General features: G+C 56.4%; 1 protein-coding gene across 3 annotated transcripts in view; it reads right to left on the bottom strand.

Moving 5' to 3' along the window:
- CACNA1I (calcium voltage-gated channel subunit alpha1 I) overlaps positions 1-17,522 on the bottom strand; it is a 118,718-nt gene that overhangs the window by 62,704 nt on the left and 38,492 nt on the right. For all 3 annotated transcript variants that reach the window (XM_082352714.1, XM_082352713.1, XM_082352712.1), the window contains one exon: positions 6,021-6,118. In XM_082352714.1, coding sequence (XP_082208840.1) covers positions 6,021-6,118 — 98 coding nt within the window. The remainder of the gene's footprint in view (positions 1-6,020; positions 6,119-17,522) is intronic.

Below are 17,522 nucleotides of genomic sequence, written 5' to 3'. Positions count from 1 at the left end.
CCTTGTGGGATCCAAGGACAGACAGTCTGAAGTCCAAGGTCCTGCACCCCAAGTCCCATTAAACACACGTACAGAGTAGAAGTGCTGAGATTCTCATGCAAGCTCTGTTTCAAGGTCCCCCAGCCCCACTGCCAATAGATGAGGAGTATGAGACCCCCACGTGATCAATATACGGTGTTTGCACCTTCACTGGGCACCTTCTAGGAGCAGATGTCATAAGGATGTTTTGCTGCCCCACAGCCTAGCGAGGAAGGGCTGGGACCCCATTTTATGGATGGAGAAACTGAGGTCCAAGAGGTGGAGCCACTGGCCAAGATCCCAGGCACAAACCCTGGTCTAACTGCTCTGGATGCAGCAGTCTGTAGCCCCAACACTGGGACCCTCCCTCTGTGAAAAGGGCAGGGATGGGGCAGTTCACAGGGCACATGTTCTACACCTGGCGCTGCAGACTAACCCACATGAAGGTGCTGTGTGCCATCCCCCTTGTGCAGACAGGGGTCCGAAACAAGAGAAGAATCTTTCCCCAGGTCCTGCAGCTAATTAACACAGGACCAAGCTTTGAATGCTGGCAGGGTGACTCAGACACCATGCTCTGCACTAACCATTGCGCCATCCTCCTTCCTGCCCTGACTCATCCACCTCGGGCTGCTTGGGGCCTGGCACCACGAGAACTCTGCGCCCTGACAGTGAAAGGCATTCAGAGGTCTGGGGCACACCATACTTGGGGGTAGATGGGAAGAGAAGGGGCCTTGAGGGCATTACTTCAGCCCACGGGGCCTTTCTACTTTGACCTTGGATGTGGGCAGGGATCTTTCCTGATGCCCTGCAGATGGAGTGGGCGGCTGAGATGCCTACACACTAAAAGGAAAGGAAGGAGGTTGTGAAAAGGAGCAAAAAGCTCTGGCCAGCTGTGTGGCCTTGGGCAAGTTACTCAACCTCTCTCTGACTCAGTTTCCCCATCTGTAAAGTGGGCATCACAATGGTACCAACACCCTAGGGCTGTTATGAAGGTGAAATGATACAGCCCATGTAAAGCATCTGATAAATTTTAGCCATTTATCATTATTAGGAAATCCCTAGAAGATGTGGAATGCTCACCTCCCACCTCCCCATGACATGCAGTCCTCTGCCCAGCCCCACTGTTCCCAGGACAGCCCCTCCTCTCCACCTTGGCACATGCAATTCCACTCCGTCTGCAGGGACCACCCTCCCCAGCCCTCTGTGTCCTTGGTGAGCATCTTCCAAAACCAGCCTCTGCAAAGAGGTCCTGACGCCCCCACCTTCCACCCCCAATGCTCCCAGCACCTTCTTCATAATAGTAGCGCCTATTGGCCACTTACTGCATACAAGGCTCCGTGCTAAGCTCTCTACACACATGAGGGCATTTCATCCTTACAAAACCATATGGAAATTGGTATTATTAACCCCATCTTATCGTTGGAGAAATAGAGGCCCAGGGTCCCACAACAGGCAGGTGAAAGGACTAGAACCGGGGCCTGTCGGCACAGAGTAAATCTCCAGTCCTGCCTGCAGCTGGGGCCGGACAGGAGCCTCACCCACAGCACTGTCAGCTCTGCCTCCCTGTCCCTGGGCCCTGCCCAGCCCAGCCCCATCCCAGAGGCGCCTGCACAGAGGTGGCTTCTTGCTGACCCAGGGGTTGTTAGTTGGATGGGGCTCCAGGAGGTGGGCAGGGGCCCAGGCGAGCCTCAGCATCCCCAGGAGCTGCCCCCGAGCTCCCCAGGCCTCCCGCCCAACGCCCTCCACCGACTGGGCAGGGGTGTGCAGTGGCAGGGTGCAGATGTGGGCCAGCAGCTCAGACTCAGCCGGCTCAGGCTTTAGCAGTAACTGCCCTAGTTTCTTACTGGAGAAAAAAGCACTTTTCATATTTAAATGGCTTGGCCAATGGGCTTTGGGAGGCACTGAAGCTGATTGAGGGGTGTATAGGCTGGGTGAGGCCTGGAGTCCGCTGGTGCCAGGAGGGGGCACTTTCAGAGATAATCCAGCCCCATCTTGCCAAGGCCCAGAAAGGGATAGCAACTTATGAAAGGTCACACAGCAAGGAACCAGAACCCAGCCTCCTGACTGGCAGTCTAGTGCTTCTTCCCTCCCTCCCCAACCTTCTCCCACGCACTATCTCCTGCCCTTTATCCACCAATGGTTCAGTGGCCAGGACAGACCTGGCAGGAGTAGGGTGGAGGGACATATTTTTAACGAGGTTCTGTAAAGAGCACCACGACTCCCAGGTGCCCCAACCATCCTGGACAAAGTCAGAACCACACATCTAATCAATCCCTCCTCCTCCTTTGTGCAAATAGGGAAGCTGAGGCCCAGAGACACCCAGGGGCTTCCCAGGTCACAAAGCAGGCTCCCTGCAGAGCTAAGAAGCAGAAATTACATTCCCTGACAACCCAGCTGAGTCTTCCTGGTTGGTCGTGTTTTTAAACTACTTTTTAAACTACAGGCAGCCGCCCCCCTCTCCACAGCTTTGCAATTAATAACCCATAATTTCACTTAGCCTAGTCCCAATTCTCTAGCCTGCCATCTAGTGGCCAAATTGAAAGCTACAGGCTATTGTTGAAAAGAAAGAGTCCCAGGGCAGAAGCGTCTCTAAAGATAAATAAATTGGAGGACCTGGAATGTTCAGGGAAACATCTAGGAAAAAAGAAGGTAACCAACCAAACTTCTCAAAGACACACTTCCAAGACTCTGTGCCCCCCGCCCATGCCACTCATTCCCCAGTGACTCTGGGCAGAACTCCTGGCACCTGGGAAGGACGCTGCCCCTTCTGTAAATGAGGGTCTGGATCAGAGGACCTGCTCCAACAGCCTGAGGCTCCTGTTAATCAAGTTGTTCATGAAGATGGATTTATCTTAAGGTCCCTTTCCAGGGGGGCGCATCGGTTATATTTTGGATCCTGGAGGGTTGTGCTTCCAGGTTCTGAGAAAGCAAGATTCGAGATTCATTTGTCAGCTGAGAGGTGGAATCAGCTCAGAGTGGAAACAGAACTGCCCACCTCAGGCCACTCTGGGCCTCCCAGCGAAGCCTATTAGAAGGAAAGAGGCCCCTAAGGAAAGACCCGAACTCCTCTCTGGGCCCTTGGGGCTACCCAGCCTCCAAAATCGGAACCTCCAGGAGCGCAGGGCCCAACCCCGCCCTTCTCCAGAGAAGTGAACGGACTGGCTCTGGGGACCTGGGAGCGACCCCTACAGCCAGGAGCGGCAAATGAGCTCCTCACGCGGGCAGCGAGAGAGGGCGAAAAGGGCAGGGAGGAGAGGCACATGGGCCCACACCCCACACACGTGCACACACATATACATACAGCACATGGTCTCTCATAGAGACGGAGACCCTCACACCCACACGCGCGCACACATGTGCACAGGTGTACAGAAACCCACCCAGAGAGAGAGGCCCATACCCTGTGTGTCTATCCTGTGTGTCTATCCTGTCTGCCCCCCACCCAGACCATCTCTTCTGAAATGTCCTGTCACATCGCTGCTCCCATGCCTGTCAGATCCCGAGACCTGACGGGAGGTGCAGGATGCAGGATCGTGTACAAACGCCCCTGTGTGACCCCGACACATGCACCCGCATCTCTGGAAAGGGGGCCGGGCCTGTGGGCTGCGTGGCCAGGAGGGTGACAGTGGCCACACGGTGGCTGCTTCCTGAGGGCACCCCCTGCCTTCCCCTGGGACAGAAATGGGGAGCACTGAGGGGGGCACCCAGGAAAGATGTGGCCCCTGCCCGGTGCCCTCCCTGCTGAGGTTGCCCAGGCCAGACGCTGGGCTTCCTCCGTGACTCTCCAGGGTGGGGACAGGGCCTTCTGCCCACCTGCGCCTCTCCACCCTGCCTGGCCCGGCCACGGCTCACCCACATTACCAGAGCAGTCCTCTGTGTCCACTCCTTCACTTCTGCCAGGTGTTTCTAAAACACTCCCTTGCCAGGTCAATCCCCACACTCCGCTGGGTCTCAGCTCAGACTCCACCTCAGGCCCCCAGTGCCCCCCACTCTGCCCCTCCCTGCACCCCCATAAGCTCCACATGCCCGGCACCCTTCCGTCTGAGCACTGACTGCACAGACTCGATAAACTTGGCCAGCGGGTCCACTTCACACCTATTTACTGAGCGCTTTCCACACACCAGGCATAGCTCTGGGCACTGAGGGAACAAAGTCTGCCTTGTGGTCAGTTTCCCAGTAGGAGGTGGCACCTGAGAGAGAGGAACATGCACCCCTGGGGAAGGTGGGCTGGTTAGAAACAGGCTCCAGTTTAGTCCCTGCCACTAACCTGCTGTGTGACCTTGGGCTGGTCATGGCCCTCTCTGGGTCTCATTCTCCACATTTGTTAAAAGGGGTAAAGATGGTTTTGAACAAGGTAATCTTTAAGGAGACTTCTAGGCTTGGTGGCAAGTGGGAAGGACAGAGACAGTCTGCCACCTAGGATGGCCTCTCTGGATGTCCCTTCCCTGCCCCCGAGGGAGTCTCCCCAGGACAGTGGGAGGGGCAAAGGTGATATAGCTGAACTGCTCCTCCCCCCTCTCCCACAGCTTTGGTTCTCACCGCTCACCCCCAGTCCCACCCCCACCTCTCAACCCCTCCCTCAGGACCTTCACAGCAACTCTCAGGGGCCCCTGGAGTTTCCCATCACGTCAAGGCTCATGTGTGGGGAGGTGACCTTGTATGTGCGACCTTGAGACCCCAGCACTCCAGGACCCTCTATGTAATTCACCCAGCCTGTGCCAACCTGCCCTCCCAGGTCACCTTGCTCCACAAATATCCCAGAGTACAGCCTCCATTGCCCGGCCAGGCCTGTCCAGGCTGACCAACACGTGCTGCGAGCCCAGAGTCAGGCTGGCCCCACAGGCACTCACAGCGGATGGCTGCAGAGAGGTGGGCAGGGTGAGTGGCAGGGACCCCCAAGGCCCCAAGCCTGGGTATTGGCAGAGTGGGGTCAGTGGTGACTCTGGAGGAGGACGAGGTGCCAGGAGCCCTCTCACCTTCTGCAGATTGGGAAACTGAGGCTCAGGCAGGGAAGAGAAGCAAGGGGTCAGACAGAGCCAGGGAAAGAGCTGGGCTTAGGACAGACATAACTATGCTCAGATCCCTGCCTTGCCCCTGAATTGCTGTGTGACCTTATGCAAGCCACTTAACCTCTCTGAGCCTCACATAGGTTGTTCAGAGGGTTAAGTCAGCCAGCGACATGTCAAGAGCCTGGCACACAGGTGGTGAGTAGATGCTCATAAAAGTTCCTGACCTTCCCCATCAGGGCTGAAGCCCCCTGCAGGCAGGGCCCTCCCCCTCTCCTTCCCTGGATCCCCATCCCATTCCAGACACAGGGCAGTGGAAAGAGTCAGGAGACCTCGTGGGCAAGTAACCTCAAGTCTCCAAGTCTCAGTTTTTTCATCTCAGTTTTTCATGAGACTAACCCACCTCCCGCCAGGGAGACTGTAAGGCTCTGAAGAAATCACAGAGATGAAAAGCTTTGAAAGCTCCATGATTCTGGGCAGGTGTCAGCGTTTGTTGTTATCAGATAACCTCTCTCAATACTAGGTGGGCGGACAGATGGACGGGCAGCCGGTCAGATGGGGGAGAGGGTGGGTGGACCCGTGGGAGATGAACCTATGGAGGGGGTGAGTGGGTGGGTCGGGAGCTCGAGCTCCAAGTCAGCACAAGTTGGGGGTCTGGGAGCCCCTCCCCGGTGGAATGCTGCACGACGCCCTCCCTCAAACCGAGCAGCTTCTTTTCACACACCTGCCACCTTGACAGCCCCCCCACAAGGAGCCTTGTCCCCAAAGAGCCAGCACTTGCTGCAGTCCGAGTCCTTTTGGGACCCAGAGGCGCCAGGGCCACCTTCCAGCATCTTCAGTCCCAAATAGTGCCCCTTGAACCCCTAACAGCAGGGCCCACATCTGTCTGGTCACTGAAGGATCCCGTGCCCAGCACAGGCCTGGCATGGGGAGATGCCGGTCAGTCTCTGCTGAGTGAGTGAGTGCCCTGGGGCAGGGCAGGGGGCACCAACTCACTGGGCACACGGTTGATGGCTTTGAGGGGCCTCAGGACGCGCACGGTGCGGATGGCCGACAGGTTGATGTTCTGGAGGTCCAGGGAGTACTCGACCATCCTGCGAAGAGAGGGGAGAAGAGTGAGGCCCGGAGCACGAGGGACAGCAGGGCCAAGGCCGGGCCGGCCACGCCCACACCTGCCTGGACGGGGTAAGACAAGTGGTCAGAAACCCCGCTAAGCCCCAGTCAGCCCTCTGGCCTTGGGCTGTCTCCTTGGGCCTGTCTCCTTCTCTGTAGGCAGCGCAGCTGACATCCACCTCGTGGACTGCCCTGAGGGTCCCGGTAGATGCGGCCAGGGGCACAGCGAATGGAGGAGCAGAGAGCCTGGGGCCCCACCGCATGCCCAGCACTGTGCCAGGCGGCTCCGGCCCCCGCTTCCAGGGCAGCCTCTGAAACAGGGAGGATTCGCCCCATTCCTCAGAGGGGAGAACGGAGGAACCGCCGAGCGGCCCCCAGGCTGAGCCCAGACGGCGACTGGACACCACAGACACAGCAGCAGCAGCGTCTGCGAAGATTCTGCTGAGGGCAGAGGCCGGAGTGGAGCCCCATTCCCTCCGTCTCCCCAAGTCCCCAGGGGCCCCCCAAGCCGGGGTTAGACGCCCAGATTTATGAAGAGATGAGGCTGTAAGAGAGGTGACACCACGTGTCCCAGGTCACCCAGCAAACGGGTAGAGGCTCAGGCCAGGAGTCGCACCAGTTCTGCCCCCCTCCACCCCCTCACACCCATCCCCCACCCCCCAACTCCCAGCTCCGCTGCCGGCTCAGCGAGGCCAGGCGCAAACTGTACTTGGTCTGCAGGAATAATCCCTCTCTCCTGGGCACACCCACCCAGCCAGCCCCTGCAAGGCGCCCGGCTCCAGCCTCGCGGGGCCCACTCCCGGCCTTTCTCCCACTGTCCCTTCTGCCGGCAACGCCTCCATCATCTCTGTCCATTGAAACCTTCCTCGGGTTCTGTGCAGATGCCCCTGGAGTCCTGGAAGTTTCTCCACACATGTGTCCATGATGAACCAGGCCAGTCTAGGTGCTATGGACCCAAGAATGACTCAGACCAGCCCCTACCCTCAGGCGTCCGCACTCAAGCAGGGGAGAGACTGAAAAGCAAAGACAGCACTGGAGCCCTCACCACTGCTCTAGTTCTCATCCTCGGGGCCTCACCAAACAGGTCCCCCTCCCCTTCCAGTCTGCCTCCTCCAGGAGGCCTCCCCAGATCTCCAGGGGAGGCAGATCTCCGGTGTCCCCTCTGTAGTTTCCTGCACGTCCGTCAGATCCTTCCTGCTCAGTTGCTACCTGCCCCCCGTTTCCCCCTCTGAAAGACAGGTCCCAGGGGCCTGCAGCCCCAGCCTGACCCCAGACGTCCCAGTCACCGGACCTGGGCCCCCCACCCTGGGACTCCGGCACTGCCGCCAGCTCCACCTATCACCACCATCAGCGGGAAGTGAAGGCTTTTCCTGCACACCATGCAAACCTGCCCGATTGTTGTGGAGCCATCGCCCCCTCCCGCTGCTTGAAGAGTAATTGAGTGAAAGCTCCGTTTGCCTGAAATGCCTCCATCCATCCCCCAGCTTTCTGGGGCACAGGCTCCGGCTCCCATGCTCGTGTGCTCTCTCTCTCTCTCCTTTTTCACACACACACATATGCAACACAAAGTCAAACGTCTGCACACAACCATTGGTGCGCACACACATACACACTCACTCCTTGGACACCCTCATCCACACTCACTCCTACCAGGGCCCAAATTCAGATGAAGGGACGTGACAAAAAGGTGACAGAGACCTAAGAACTGGAGACGGAGACCAGGGGTCCAGAGGAGGGGGCGGTGGGGGGGGGGGCAGGGGGACAGCAGCCAGGCAGAGAGGGTGAGGGCTGAGGCGCCCAGGGGCAGGGGGTGATCTGGGCAGGGGGCGCCGAGGGCGTGGAGCGGCGTAAGGATTCCGCGCGTGGGTGAGCCAAACTGTCATTTTCGTATTTGGTAGAAAGAGCTCTCCAGGCACCCAGGGAGATGTGTGTGATGGAGGCACTGCGGGGGCAGCACACACGGGCCCACAAACGGGCTCTCACGCTGGCGCGCACACGTGCACGTGCACACGCGCACACACGCCAGGCCCAGGAGAGCCACCCCGTGGCGGGCAGCCCCTCCCCCAGGCCCCAGCCTCTCAAACACAGACCCTCTTCCTTCTGCCTGGTCCTCTCCCTCCTGCCAGTGGGCTCGCTTTATGCTTTGCTGGGTGTGCTGGAGGTGGGAGATCCCAGCCCACGCCAGACTGAACCCACCCAGGTACTACGTCCCAGGAGCCCCTGGGCACACCTGCCGAGATCCATCAAGTGCCAGCGCAGGATTTGTTCCCATCCCGTGAAGTCTCACCACAGAAATAAATAGATGCTTCATAGACGATGGGTGGACAGAAAAGCGAATGGTTTTTGAGGACCTCTTGTGTGTGTTACCTGCGTTAACCTGCTCGAGCCCCCTCTACATTTCTCAGATCCCACCTCATCCCTCTCCCTGCTGCCCTGGACCAGGCCGGGCCCACGGCTACAGGCCACACCAGGGCCTGCCTCCTGCAGGAGCCCTCAGGACAATCCTGCCTGGTCCCTGACTCCCCCGCCCCACTCTGCCACGCGGGCCCTGTGCCCCCTCCATCCCCCCTCAAGGAACCCATCGCCCACCGTCTGGGACTACTGGTTCTAATTAAGTGAGGGGCACCCACCATGGGCCCTGCCCCAGGATAGGCTGGGAGGCAAGAATGGGAAACTACAGATGCGCTGTGTAGTCAGGCCCCATGGTGAGGATTCAGGTTCACCTTTCTTTCTCTAAAATAAGTGTTGGGGGTTGGGGGGGGGCGGCCTCTGGGTCCTGAGTGAGATACAACTTATGGCTGGGTGTCACCGAGGCCCACAGTTACCCAGAGTTAGTAAGCTTTAGGGTCTGAACGCCTCCTAGACCCCACCTCATGGGAGGCTGATCTGACTCTTGTCCCCATCTCTGAAGGGGACTAAGCAGCCACAGCCTGGCAGACCCAGAGCGACACAGTGACCCAGTCCCTTCCCTTCACCTCTGACCTGATCCTCTACTGCAAAAATTCCCCTAAGAATTCATCAGTTGCAGCCCTCAGGGTCCCCACTGAAAAGCCCTCAAGAGAAATTTCTGGGAGAATTTAGTGTCAAGATCTTAGCTCTGAGCTTCCTGGCAGTTGAGTCAAAAGGAGAAATGCGATGAGTCACTAAGTTCTTAGCAGCATGAACAACCTTGGCTCTGGGGGGTTCTGTTTGTTTGTTTTCTGGCTGCACCACGCGGCTGGCTGGATCTCAGTTCCTAAACGTTTCTCCCAGGTCCTAACTCTCTCTTCTATATTTCATGAACCCATCAGGGTGGCGGGGGAGGGTGTCCTGCTGCAGCCGCATCTCCCGTCTGGGGGAGCAAGACCAGATGGAAATGCTTTCAGTGATAAAGAGCAAATAGCAGGTGCGCAGTGAGGAATCCAGGAGTTCCCGTTCCCTGAGGGGAAGAGGATAGAAAGCTGGACATTGGACGAGGACGGCGAGAGAGGGGCTGAGCGAGTAGCCGGGAGGTAGGAACTGCGGGTTTAAGTCTCTGCCCCGGGATCACGCTGTCCTGACGGTGACCGAGCACCAACAAGCCCAACGCGTGGGACAGTCGCTGACAGCTCCAGCACCCAGGCCTCTCTGCTGACAGCTGCAGCAGCCACCTGCTTCCTCTCCACACGGCCCATCCTCGGTTAGTCCAAACCTCCTAAAACTCGAATCTAGGGACTTCCTTGGTGGCGCACTGGTTAAGAATCCGCCTGCCAATGCAGGGGACACAGATTCGAGCCCTGGTCCTGGAAGATCCCACATGCCGCGGAGCAACTAAGCCCGTGAGCCACAACTACTGAGCCTGCGCTCTAGAGCCCGTGAGCCACAACTACTGAGCCCTCGTGCCACAACTACTGAAGCCCAAGTGCTCTAGAGCCCGTGCTCCGCAACAAGAGAAGCCACCACAATGAGAAGCCCACGTACCGCAATGAAGAGTAGCCCCAGCTCACTGCAACTAGAGAAAGCCCACGCGCAGCAATGAAGACCCAACGCAGCCAAAAAAAACCAACTCGAATCTAGCTGTGTCACTCCTGGCCTTAAACCCTCAATGGCTCCCCATTGCCCTTCAAGGCCCTGCAGTCTGGCCTCGGCCCCCTCCCCCCACCCCTTGCTCCTACTCCATGCACCTCGGGCACCAGGCCAGGCCCACGGAGCTCACCAAACACACGATTCTCTGCCCCCTTCCCTTTGCGCGTTGCCTGTTCTCCTCACTCTCGTCCTTCAAGACGCCCTCCTCCATGAAGCCCTGCTCACGCCCTCCCTGCACGGCAGGCTGAATTCAACCCTCTCTGCTCTGGCTGCTTCCACACTCTGTTCACACCTCCTGTCTAGTTTGGGTTCCCCCAAAGCAGACTCAGCCAAGGTTTTGGGAGCAGCAGTTTATTTGGGGGTGATCCCAGGAGGCACAGAGAGAGAGCAGCAGAGAGGGAAAAGCCAGCGAGGGGCTGTTCAGGAGCAGGTTCCCCTGGGGTGCAGTGCCAGCAGGGACCCCGACGGGCTGTGTGCCTCAGACGTGGACCAGGAGGGCGGGGCTGCAGCATTATCCATCGACTGACCGGCCGGATGCTGGCCGGGCACCCCTCTCCTCAGACGCACCCCGCTCCCGCCCCGCCACGCAGAGCCGGCGCCGGGAATCTATGCAGCATGAAGAACGCCTGTGACAGAAGCAGCCACCTTCCGCCTCCTTCCTCCTCCTCCCCACTGGGTGAAAGCTAAGGCAGCATCCCCCACCTCCAAAAAGAAAGAGGGTGAAGAGGGCCGCTCTGTGGGTGAATAACCACCCGGCTGACTTCCCTTAGGCCCCAAGTAAGACATCACTTGCGGGAGTGAGAAATTAATCCCTAATTACACAGTTACTTTATGGTGCGGCTTCAGTGCTAAAAGTCTAAAAAAAAAATCAACAAAAACCCCCACTGCCTCCTGCCAGCTCCCAAGTGCCTAATTAGGTAAGTAATTTTGCTTTAAAGCGAGCACTTTCGTCCTGACATCACCCCAGAAGGAAGCTGACTGCACCCAGCTCCCGGGTGCCATGTCGTCTGGGGAGAGGGGCTCGGAGGTGGCCGTGCTGAGGTGGGGACCGTGCCGGGGTGGGCAGGTGGGGTGGACATCTGCTCTCCAGGGCCCTCCCCACGGATTCCTGCTGAGGGGACACCCTGCCCCACTCCCAGTTCCCCTGGCTCCCGGGACAGGCCCAGAGACCCAGGCCTGGTCAGCCAGTGGACAACCATTCCCCGGCCACCACCCTTGAGCTGGGACTGCAGGGAAGAGGTGCTCTTCCCGGCTAAGCCACCGCCAGGAAACCCGGAGGCACTAATGGCCATCTTGCCTCCGTGGTGGCCTGAGAGTTTTGCCAACACAAAGGAAGGCTGAGGCCAGAACTGGAGAGAAGCAGGATCCTGACCATATGGTTCGAGCACTCCCTCCAGCTGCACCCGAATCGAAGAGCTGCCCTCTATTCTTCCCAGGCACGTGAGCCAGTACCTGCCCTTTGGGCCTTGGGGGTCATTTGAGTTGGGTTTCTGTCACTGGCAACTCAGAGTCCTGCTGATTCAGAGGGGTTTCTGGAGCACTCACCACGTGCCAAGCACTTCACACCCCTTCCCACGGTGGGATTACGGCGCCCCACGCAGATGAGGAAGCTGAGGCTCAGACAGAGCCCAGGTCACCCAGCTGAGTAGTGGGGGACCCAAGAGCTCTGCATGACCCCTCCCCACCTCATCAGTCATCAGGCCAGGCGTGAGCACCTCCCACAGCTGGCCAGGTGGCCAGTAAGTACCAGTAAACTGAATCAGCAGCGCTTGGAGTAGAGCCAGCATCCATGGGGGCAGTGCTGCCCAATGGTTAGAGCATGGGGCCTGGGTTCCAATCCCAGCTCTGCTGCTAGTATGTGACCTTGGGCAAGTCACTGAATTGACCTCATGGGGGTGTGGGGAGGCTGAAATGTGTTCACATATGGGTTCAGTGCCTAGGACAGGGCCTGGCACAAGAAAGAGCCAGCTATTATCATATCACAGCCTCATTCGCTGCCTCGGTTCACACTGGCCCACGAATCACATGATGCCTGCTTAAATCCTTCCCTGGATCCCACCTCCTGCCGGGGAAAGCCCAGGCAGTAAGGGCCTCCGGAAGTTCTCTGACCATGACCTCAGCACTGCCCACCATTCGCCCTGCAGTCCAGGGACACCCACCATCTCAGTTTCCCAGAGTGCACCATGCTGTTTCCAGCCGACGTGCCTTTGCACTTGCCAGTCTCTCTACCTGGAGTGCCCTTCCTGGCTGTCCAGATCCCACCCCCAGGCAGAATTGAACTCTCCTGCTCTGGGTCCCACTGTGCCTCTACTAGGGCACCTCTGGCCCTGAGGGGTGCTGTCGTTGCCCCTGTTCCTCAGGGGCTAGCTCAGAGTCCTAGTTGAGTCCCCAGCCCCCGGCCCAGGGCCTGGCTTGGAGGCAGCTCCCTTGCCAGCTTGTCAAACAAATAACTTGAGGGACAAGATCAGAAAAAAAAAAAGCTTGGAGCTGACAAGAAGCACCATAAAATGACTGAGACTTAACATCTTTCCAGGAAATACCCCTCCCAGGAGATGATTCTTGTGTGTTGCTGATAAAAATAGGGTGTTTCCTCAATCTTTACAAGGGACCCACGGGGGCTTTCTTAAAATGTAATGTAAGATGTAGCTAATGGAAAGGAAGCTGAGATGCTGGAAATGGCAGATCATCTGTCAGGAGGAAGTTCTGTGATGACTCAGGCTTGTGTTGCTTGATAACTAGACCACCAGCCTATGCTACTATGCTGGTACCCAGCACATAGTAGGTGTTCAGTGGAGGGAGAGAGGAAGGAAATAATGGAAAGAGAGAATTAGGGAGTGATAACATTAACCCTTGACTTTGGCCAGCGTTTTATGATTTATGGGTCATTTTTACCCATATATCCTCACACAAATCCTATGAGACCAGAAGAACAGGGTTTCTTTAGCCCGCTTGACAAAGAAACTGATGCGCTGAAACCAACTCAGGCCAAGTTCAGAGTAAAGGGGGAACTGGGGGCCACAAAAGAATTTGGGGACCTCAGCAGGAGACCCTGGACCTTCTCTCGACAAGGCTCCACTCAGATGACAACACTCCAGTGACTTTATCTCTGGGTAGAATTGCCAGATACACACAGGACGCCCAGTTAAGTTTGAACTTCAGGCAAGCAATAATATATAATTTTTTAGCATACATCCCAAATATGCCTCCTGATGAGCCTCCCACAAAATTCAGCTCCCTTACTCCAGGGTAGTCTTGGCACCACGGTAGTTGGGCACAGCTGCTGGAAACCAGACAGAGATTCTTTTGGCTCTACCACAGCTTGAGGGAAAGGTCCCTCTTCCGAGACTCACTCCACATCCTTCTGAGAGCTGGTGAGGCTGCCCAAGTCCTCCAGGGGAGATCAACTAGAATATTTTGGCCTCTGAAAAGGTAAAACCCTTCATATTGTGAGTGAGCATGGGCTCTGGGGACGGCTGTACCTGAGCACCTCCCAGATCTGGTCCATACGGGCTGTGTGACCTGAGGCAGGCTGCTAACCTCTCTGAGCCTCCATTTCCCCATCTGGGAAATGAGGTTAACAACCCCAAGCTCTCTGGACTGTGGGGATGTAAGAGAGCCCAGCCCAGTCAGGAAACTTTAGTTCTGGTAACCCACCTAAGCAGCGGTGGTTTGTGCCTATCTAGAGCACCCTTCTCCGCTTGTAGGGTAACAGTCCTGGGATTTTCCAAGTCCATCCTCCCCACTCTTAGGCCACGTGGTATGAGAGAGGTCGACCCCACACCTAGCGCCAGGGGATGGGTCTTGACCTAGGTCTGGCCAATCAGAGTGCTGCCGCATTTAGGCTACAGTGATTGGTTCAGGGATGAGCACATGCCAATCCAAGCCAAGGAGGCTCTGTTCCGCCCTCGTTGGAGTGGCTGAGAAAGCAAAGGTGTCTTTCTGTTGAACCAGAGGGAGGAGGCTGGGCACTCAGGGCTGCCCGCCACCATCCCCCCAACTGAGAGGAAAGCTGCCAGGGATGGAGGTCGACACAGAGGAATGAGAAGAGCTGTGGGACGGGAGGACACACTGCCTGGTGACATCTTTCAGGATTCTGGATTAAGCGTGCCCTGAAGTCAGAGACCCCTCGACTTTCAGTAAAGGAGATGATAAACTCCCTCGAACAAGGTTCGGCAGGTTCCTGTCCATATAACTGAGAGAATTCTGAATGATTTATGATTGACTAGTGTCTGGCTTGTCAACCTGTAGCCTGAGAATCTCTGGTGATTTACCCCCTACCCCGCCCCCCATGACATCTAGCATCCTGTTTCCATGGAAACGGACCAGAGCAGTGATCATCACTCTCTCCCTCCCTCCCACTTTTCTCCATATGCAAATGAAAAATCATCCACACCAGGATTCTCCCTGGAACCTTCCCAGGTCCACACCCACCCAAGGGCCACTTCGGCTACAAGAAAATGGCCCCAGATCCCCCAGCTCTGCAGTGACTGGGCACAAAGATACACAACAAACATGTCATGGAGCCTCTCCGCCATGCTGGCTCAGGGCCAGGCTCCAGGGACTCCAGGTCGATGGCTCAGCCTCAGCCCTGCCCCGCAGCACGCAGGCCTTGGAGCAGACAGACCTGTAGAGCCCAGGATAAAGCAGGGTGTAAAGTCAGTGGCAGAGCCAGGAGGCTGCCCTGGGCCTGCTAACACGTGGAGTGCTTCCCTGACCCAGAGATCATGCACACAGAGCCATGCAGGAGGGAGGCCGGCAGCAAAGGCTTCTGGAAACAGCCCAGTGGTGACTCTCTGATGCTGGTAACCACAGCGGGCCTGCTGGCGGGCATGGGCCTCTGTGGAGCTTACACAGGTTGGTAATTGACTTTAGATTTCTCAACAGATCATGTGCACCCACAGTCAGCCCAGGTAGTGCTCCCAAGGCTCCAACCAGGACTTGGAGACATGGTAGGGCCACAGCTTTGGCCAAGAGCAGACGAAGAAACTCAGACCCTAGGAGAGGCGTGTGGCAGACTCGGAGAGTTGCCCACCCAATACGCATTCTCTCTTCTTCCAATCTTGCCTGGCCCCAGGGAACGATTCTTGGTTGATTTACCCAAATTCAATGATGTTTTCTATTTTCCTAGCTTCCCCTGCAGCTAAGGATGGCCATGAGATCCAGTTCTGGCCGAGCATGCTGGGACAGGGGAAGGATCTAGAAAAGAAAATGTTGTTTTCCAGATCCAAGTAGACAGGCACGGCTGGCATAGCCCTGTCTCCCTTCACCCTTCCTGCCTTCAGTGCAGACACGATGCCCACAGCTTCAACAGCCACCTTGTGACCATGAAAGAAAGACCTGGAAAATCACAAGGACATCAGCCCCCACATCACAGAGCCATCACTGGTAACCACTGACCTCAGAACATCGTGTTATGTCAGACAAAACACCCCAGGATTTGCACAAGTCACTGTTGGTCATATGTTCTGTTACTTGCAGCCAAATGCATCCCTGACAAATACACCCAGCAAGTTACACAGAACCAGGATTTGATCCCAGCCCATGGAGCCAAGCTGCCTGGGTTCAACTCCTGACTCTGCCCCTTGCCAGTCCATGACCTCGGGCAGGTCACTCCCTGTCCCCGTGCCTCATCGGTGAAATGGAACTGACCGGAGTCCCTCCCTCGCAGAGCTAGTCTGCAGATGAAGCCAGATAACGCACAGCATAGGGCCCAAGGTGAGTACTCAGCAAACAGTAGATGCTCTTATTTTTATCACCTGGATAATGCCTTTCAATTCAATTCCCTTTGCTTTTTAAAGTCCCACTGATGGGGCACTTTGGACAACAGGAACTCTCAGCAAGCAACCACAGAGGGGACACGTCTGCCTGATCTTCCTAGAAAGCCCTAGTCCAGGGATAAGGAACAATTCTTACTGACATTTTGTTTCCCAAGAGCCTGTAAGAGTCAGGTTGGAGAAGCTGTTCCCCACGCATACTCCGGAGAAGCTGTTTCCAGGGTGGGATAGATCCTGGTCCAGCCTCTCCTTCTCCCTCCCTGGCCAAGGCGCAGAGTTCCAGACGTTACCGCTATTTGTGTTAATATTATTAACGATGATAGAAAGTCTTACAAGGAGTCCCCACTGTTCCGTTGACACAGCACATCTGCTTGTCATGAGCATTAATTCAGGTCCTGGACACAGATCAGAGATGAAGCCCTCCCCATGCCTCTCCCCCTTCCTGCGGCTTCCAGGACTGGGAATCGTGCTCTCCACTTGAAGCACTCCCAGTGAGGGGCTCTGTGAGGGTCAAATGAACTAGACCCACTTGCATCAGGGCCACCTGGGCATTTGCATGTAATGCAGATTCCTAGGCCCTCCGTACCTGCTGGGTCTAGATCCCTTGGGTGAGGCCCAAGAATCTATATTTTAACATGTGCCCCAGTAACCCTGTCACTCTCTGAATTTTGAGGAGCACTGAGAAGGGGTACCAGGCTGCACGTATGTTTGAGGATTGGGAGGTTGCCCACTCCTGATCTGCTCACGCTCAGCCCTCAGCTGCTCCAGTTTCTACTCCGAGGTCCTTTCCAGGATACCATCATAGTAAGAAGCTTTCAAGGGACATCAGACTCAAGGCCACTACTGTTCCCTGCACTCTTCCAAGGCGGGGCCCACACCAGCCATGCCCTTGGCAAGGGCTCTGGCTCAGCCTCATTCTGGAAAGGTCCCTACAGCCCAGCCCTAGAGCCCTGGCTCAACCCCACCACAGACACCAGTCATCAGAATTCTTGGGGAAGGTTTTAACAGAAGCACCCAGGCCCCTCCCCACAGACGTCAACGGCCAGTTCATGTTGTTGGTTAGGGGAGGTGGTAGTATTACCAGCTTGATACAGCAAGGGAGATATACAGATAAAGAAAATCTCAAGTTCAACAAGAATGTCATTCAATATTTCACGGCCTCCTAATGGACTAAGGAAGAAAAGCGTAGCTTAAACAAGACAGTGAGGTCGGTTCAACTATTACCCATGGATTAGTGGGGCTTTGTCACACACTGGAAGAGAGTCTCTAGTGAGGTGCCACAGGGCTCACTGTCCTGGGCTGATCAAGCACAGGAAGTAAATGTAATGAGTGACTGAATCAAGACTCCAAGATATCACTATAAGATGAAATTAATAACAATAAATGCAAAGTTTGGTATTTGTGGTTTCAAAAAAAAATCAACTGTGTTTAGTTCCAGGGTGGGAGAGACCTGGCTTGGAAAGTGAACAAGACCTAGGGGTGGTAGGGAGCACAGCCCCTCACAGGTCACCATGATCCCACATGACCCTGGGGCAAGGGCAGTCCCTTCTCTCCCCCATAAGTCATC

Source organism: Balaenoptera borealis (assembly GCF_965194805.1).
Source record: "Balaenoptera borealis genome assembly, chromosome: 13".
Classification (NCBI taxonomy): Eukaryota; Metazoa; Chordata; class Mammalia; order Artiodactyla; family Balaenopteridae; genus Balaenoptera; species Balaenoptera borealis.
This window is presented reverse-complemented; position numbering and strand designations above follow the sequence as displayed.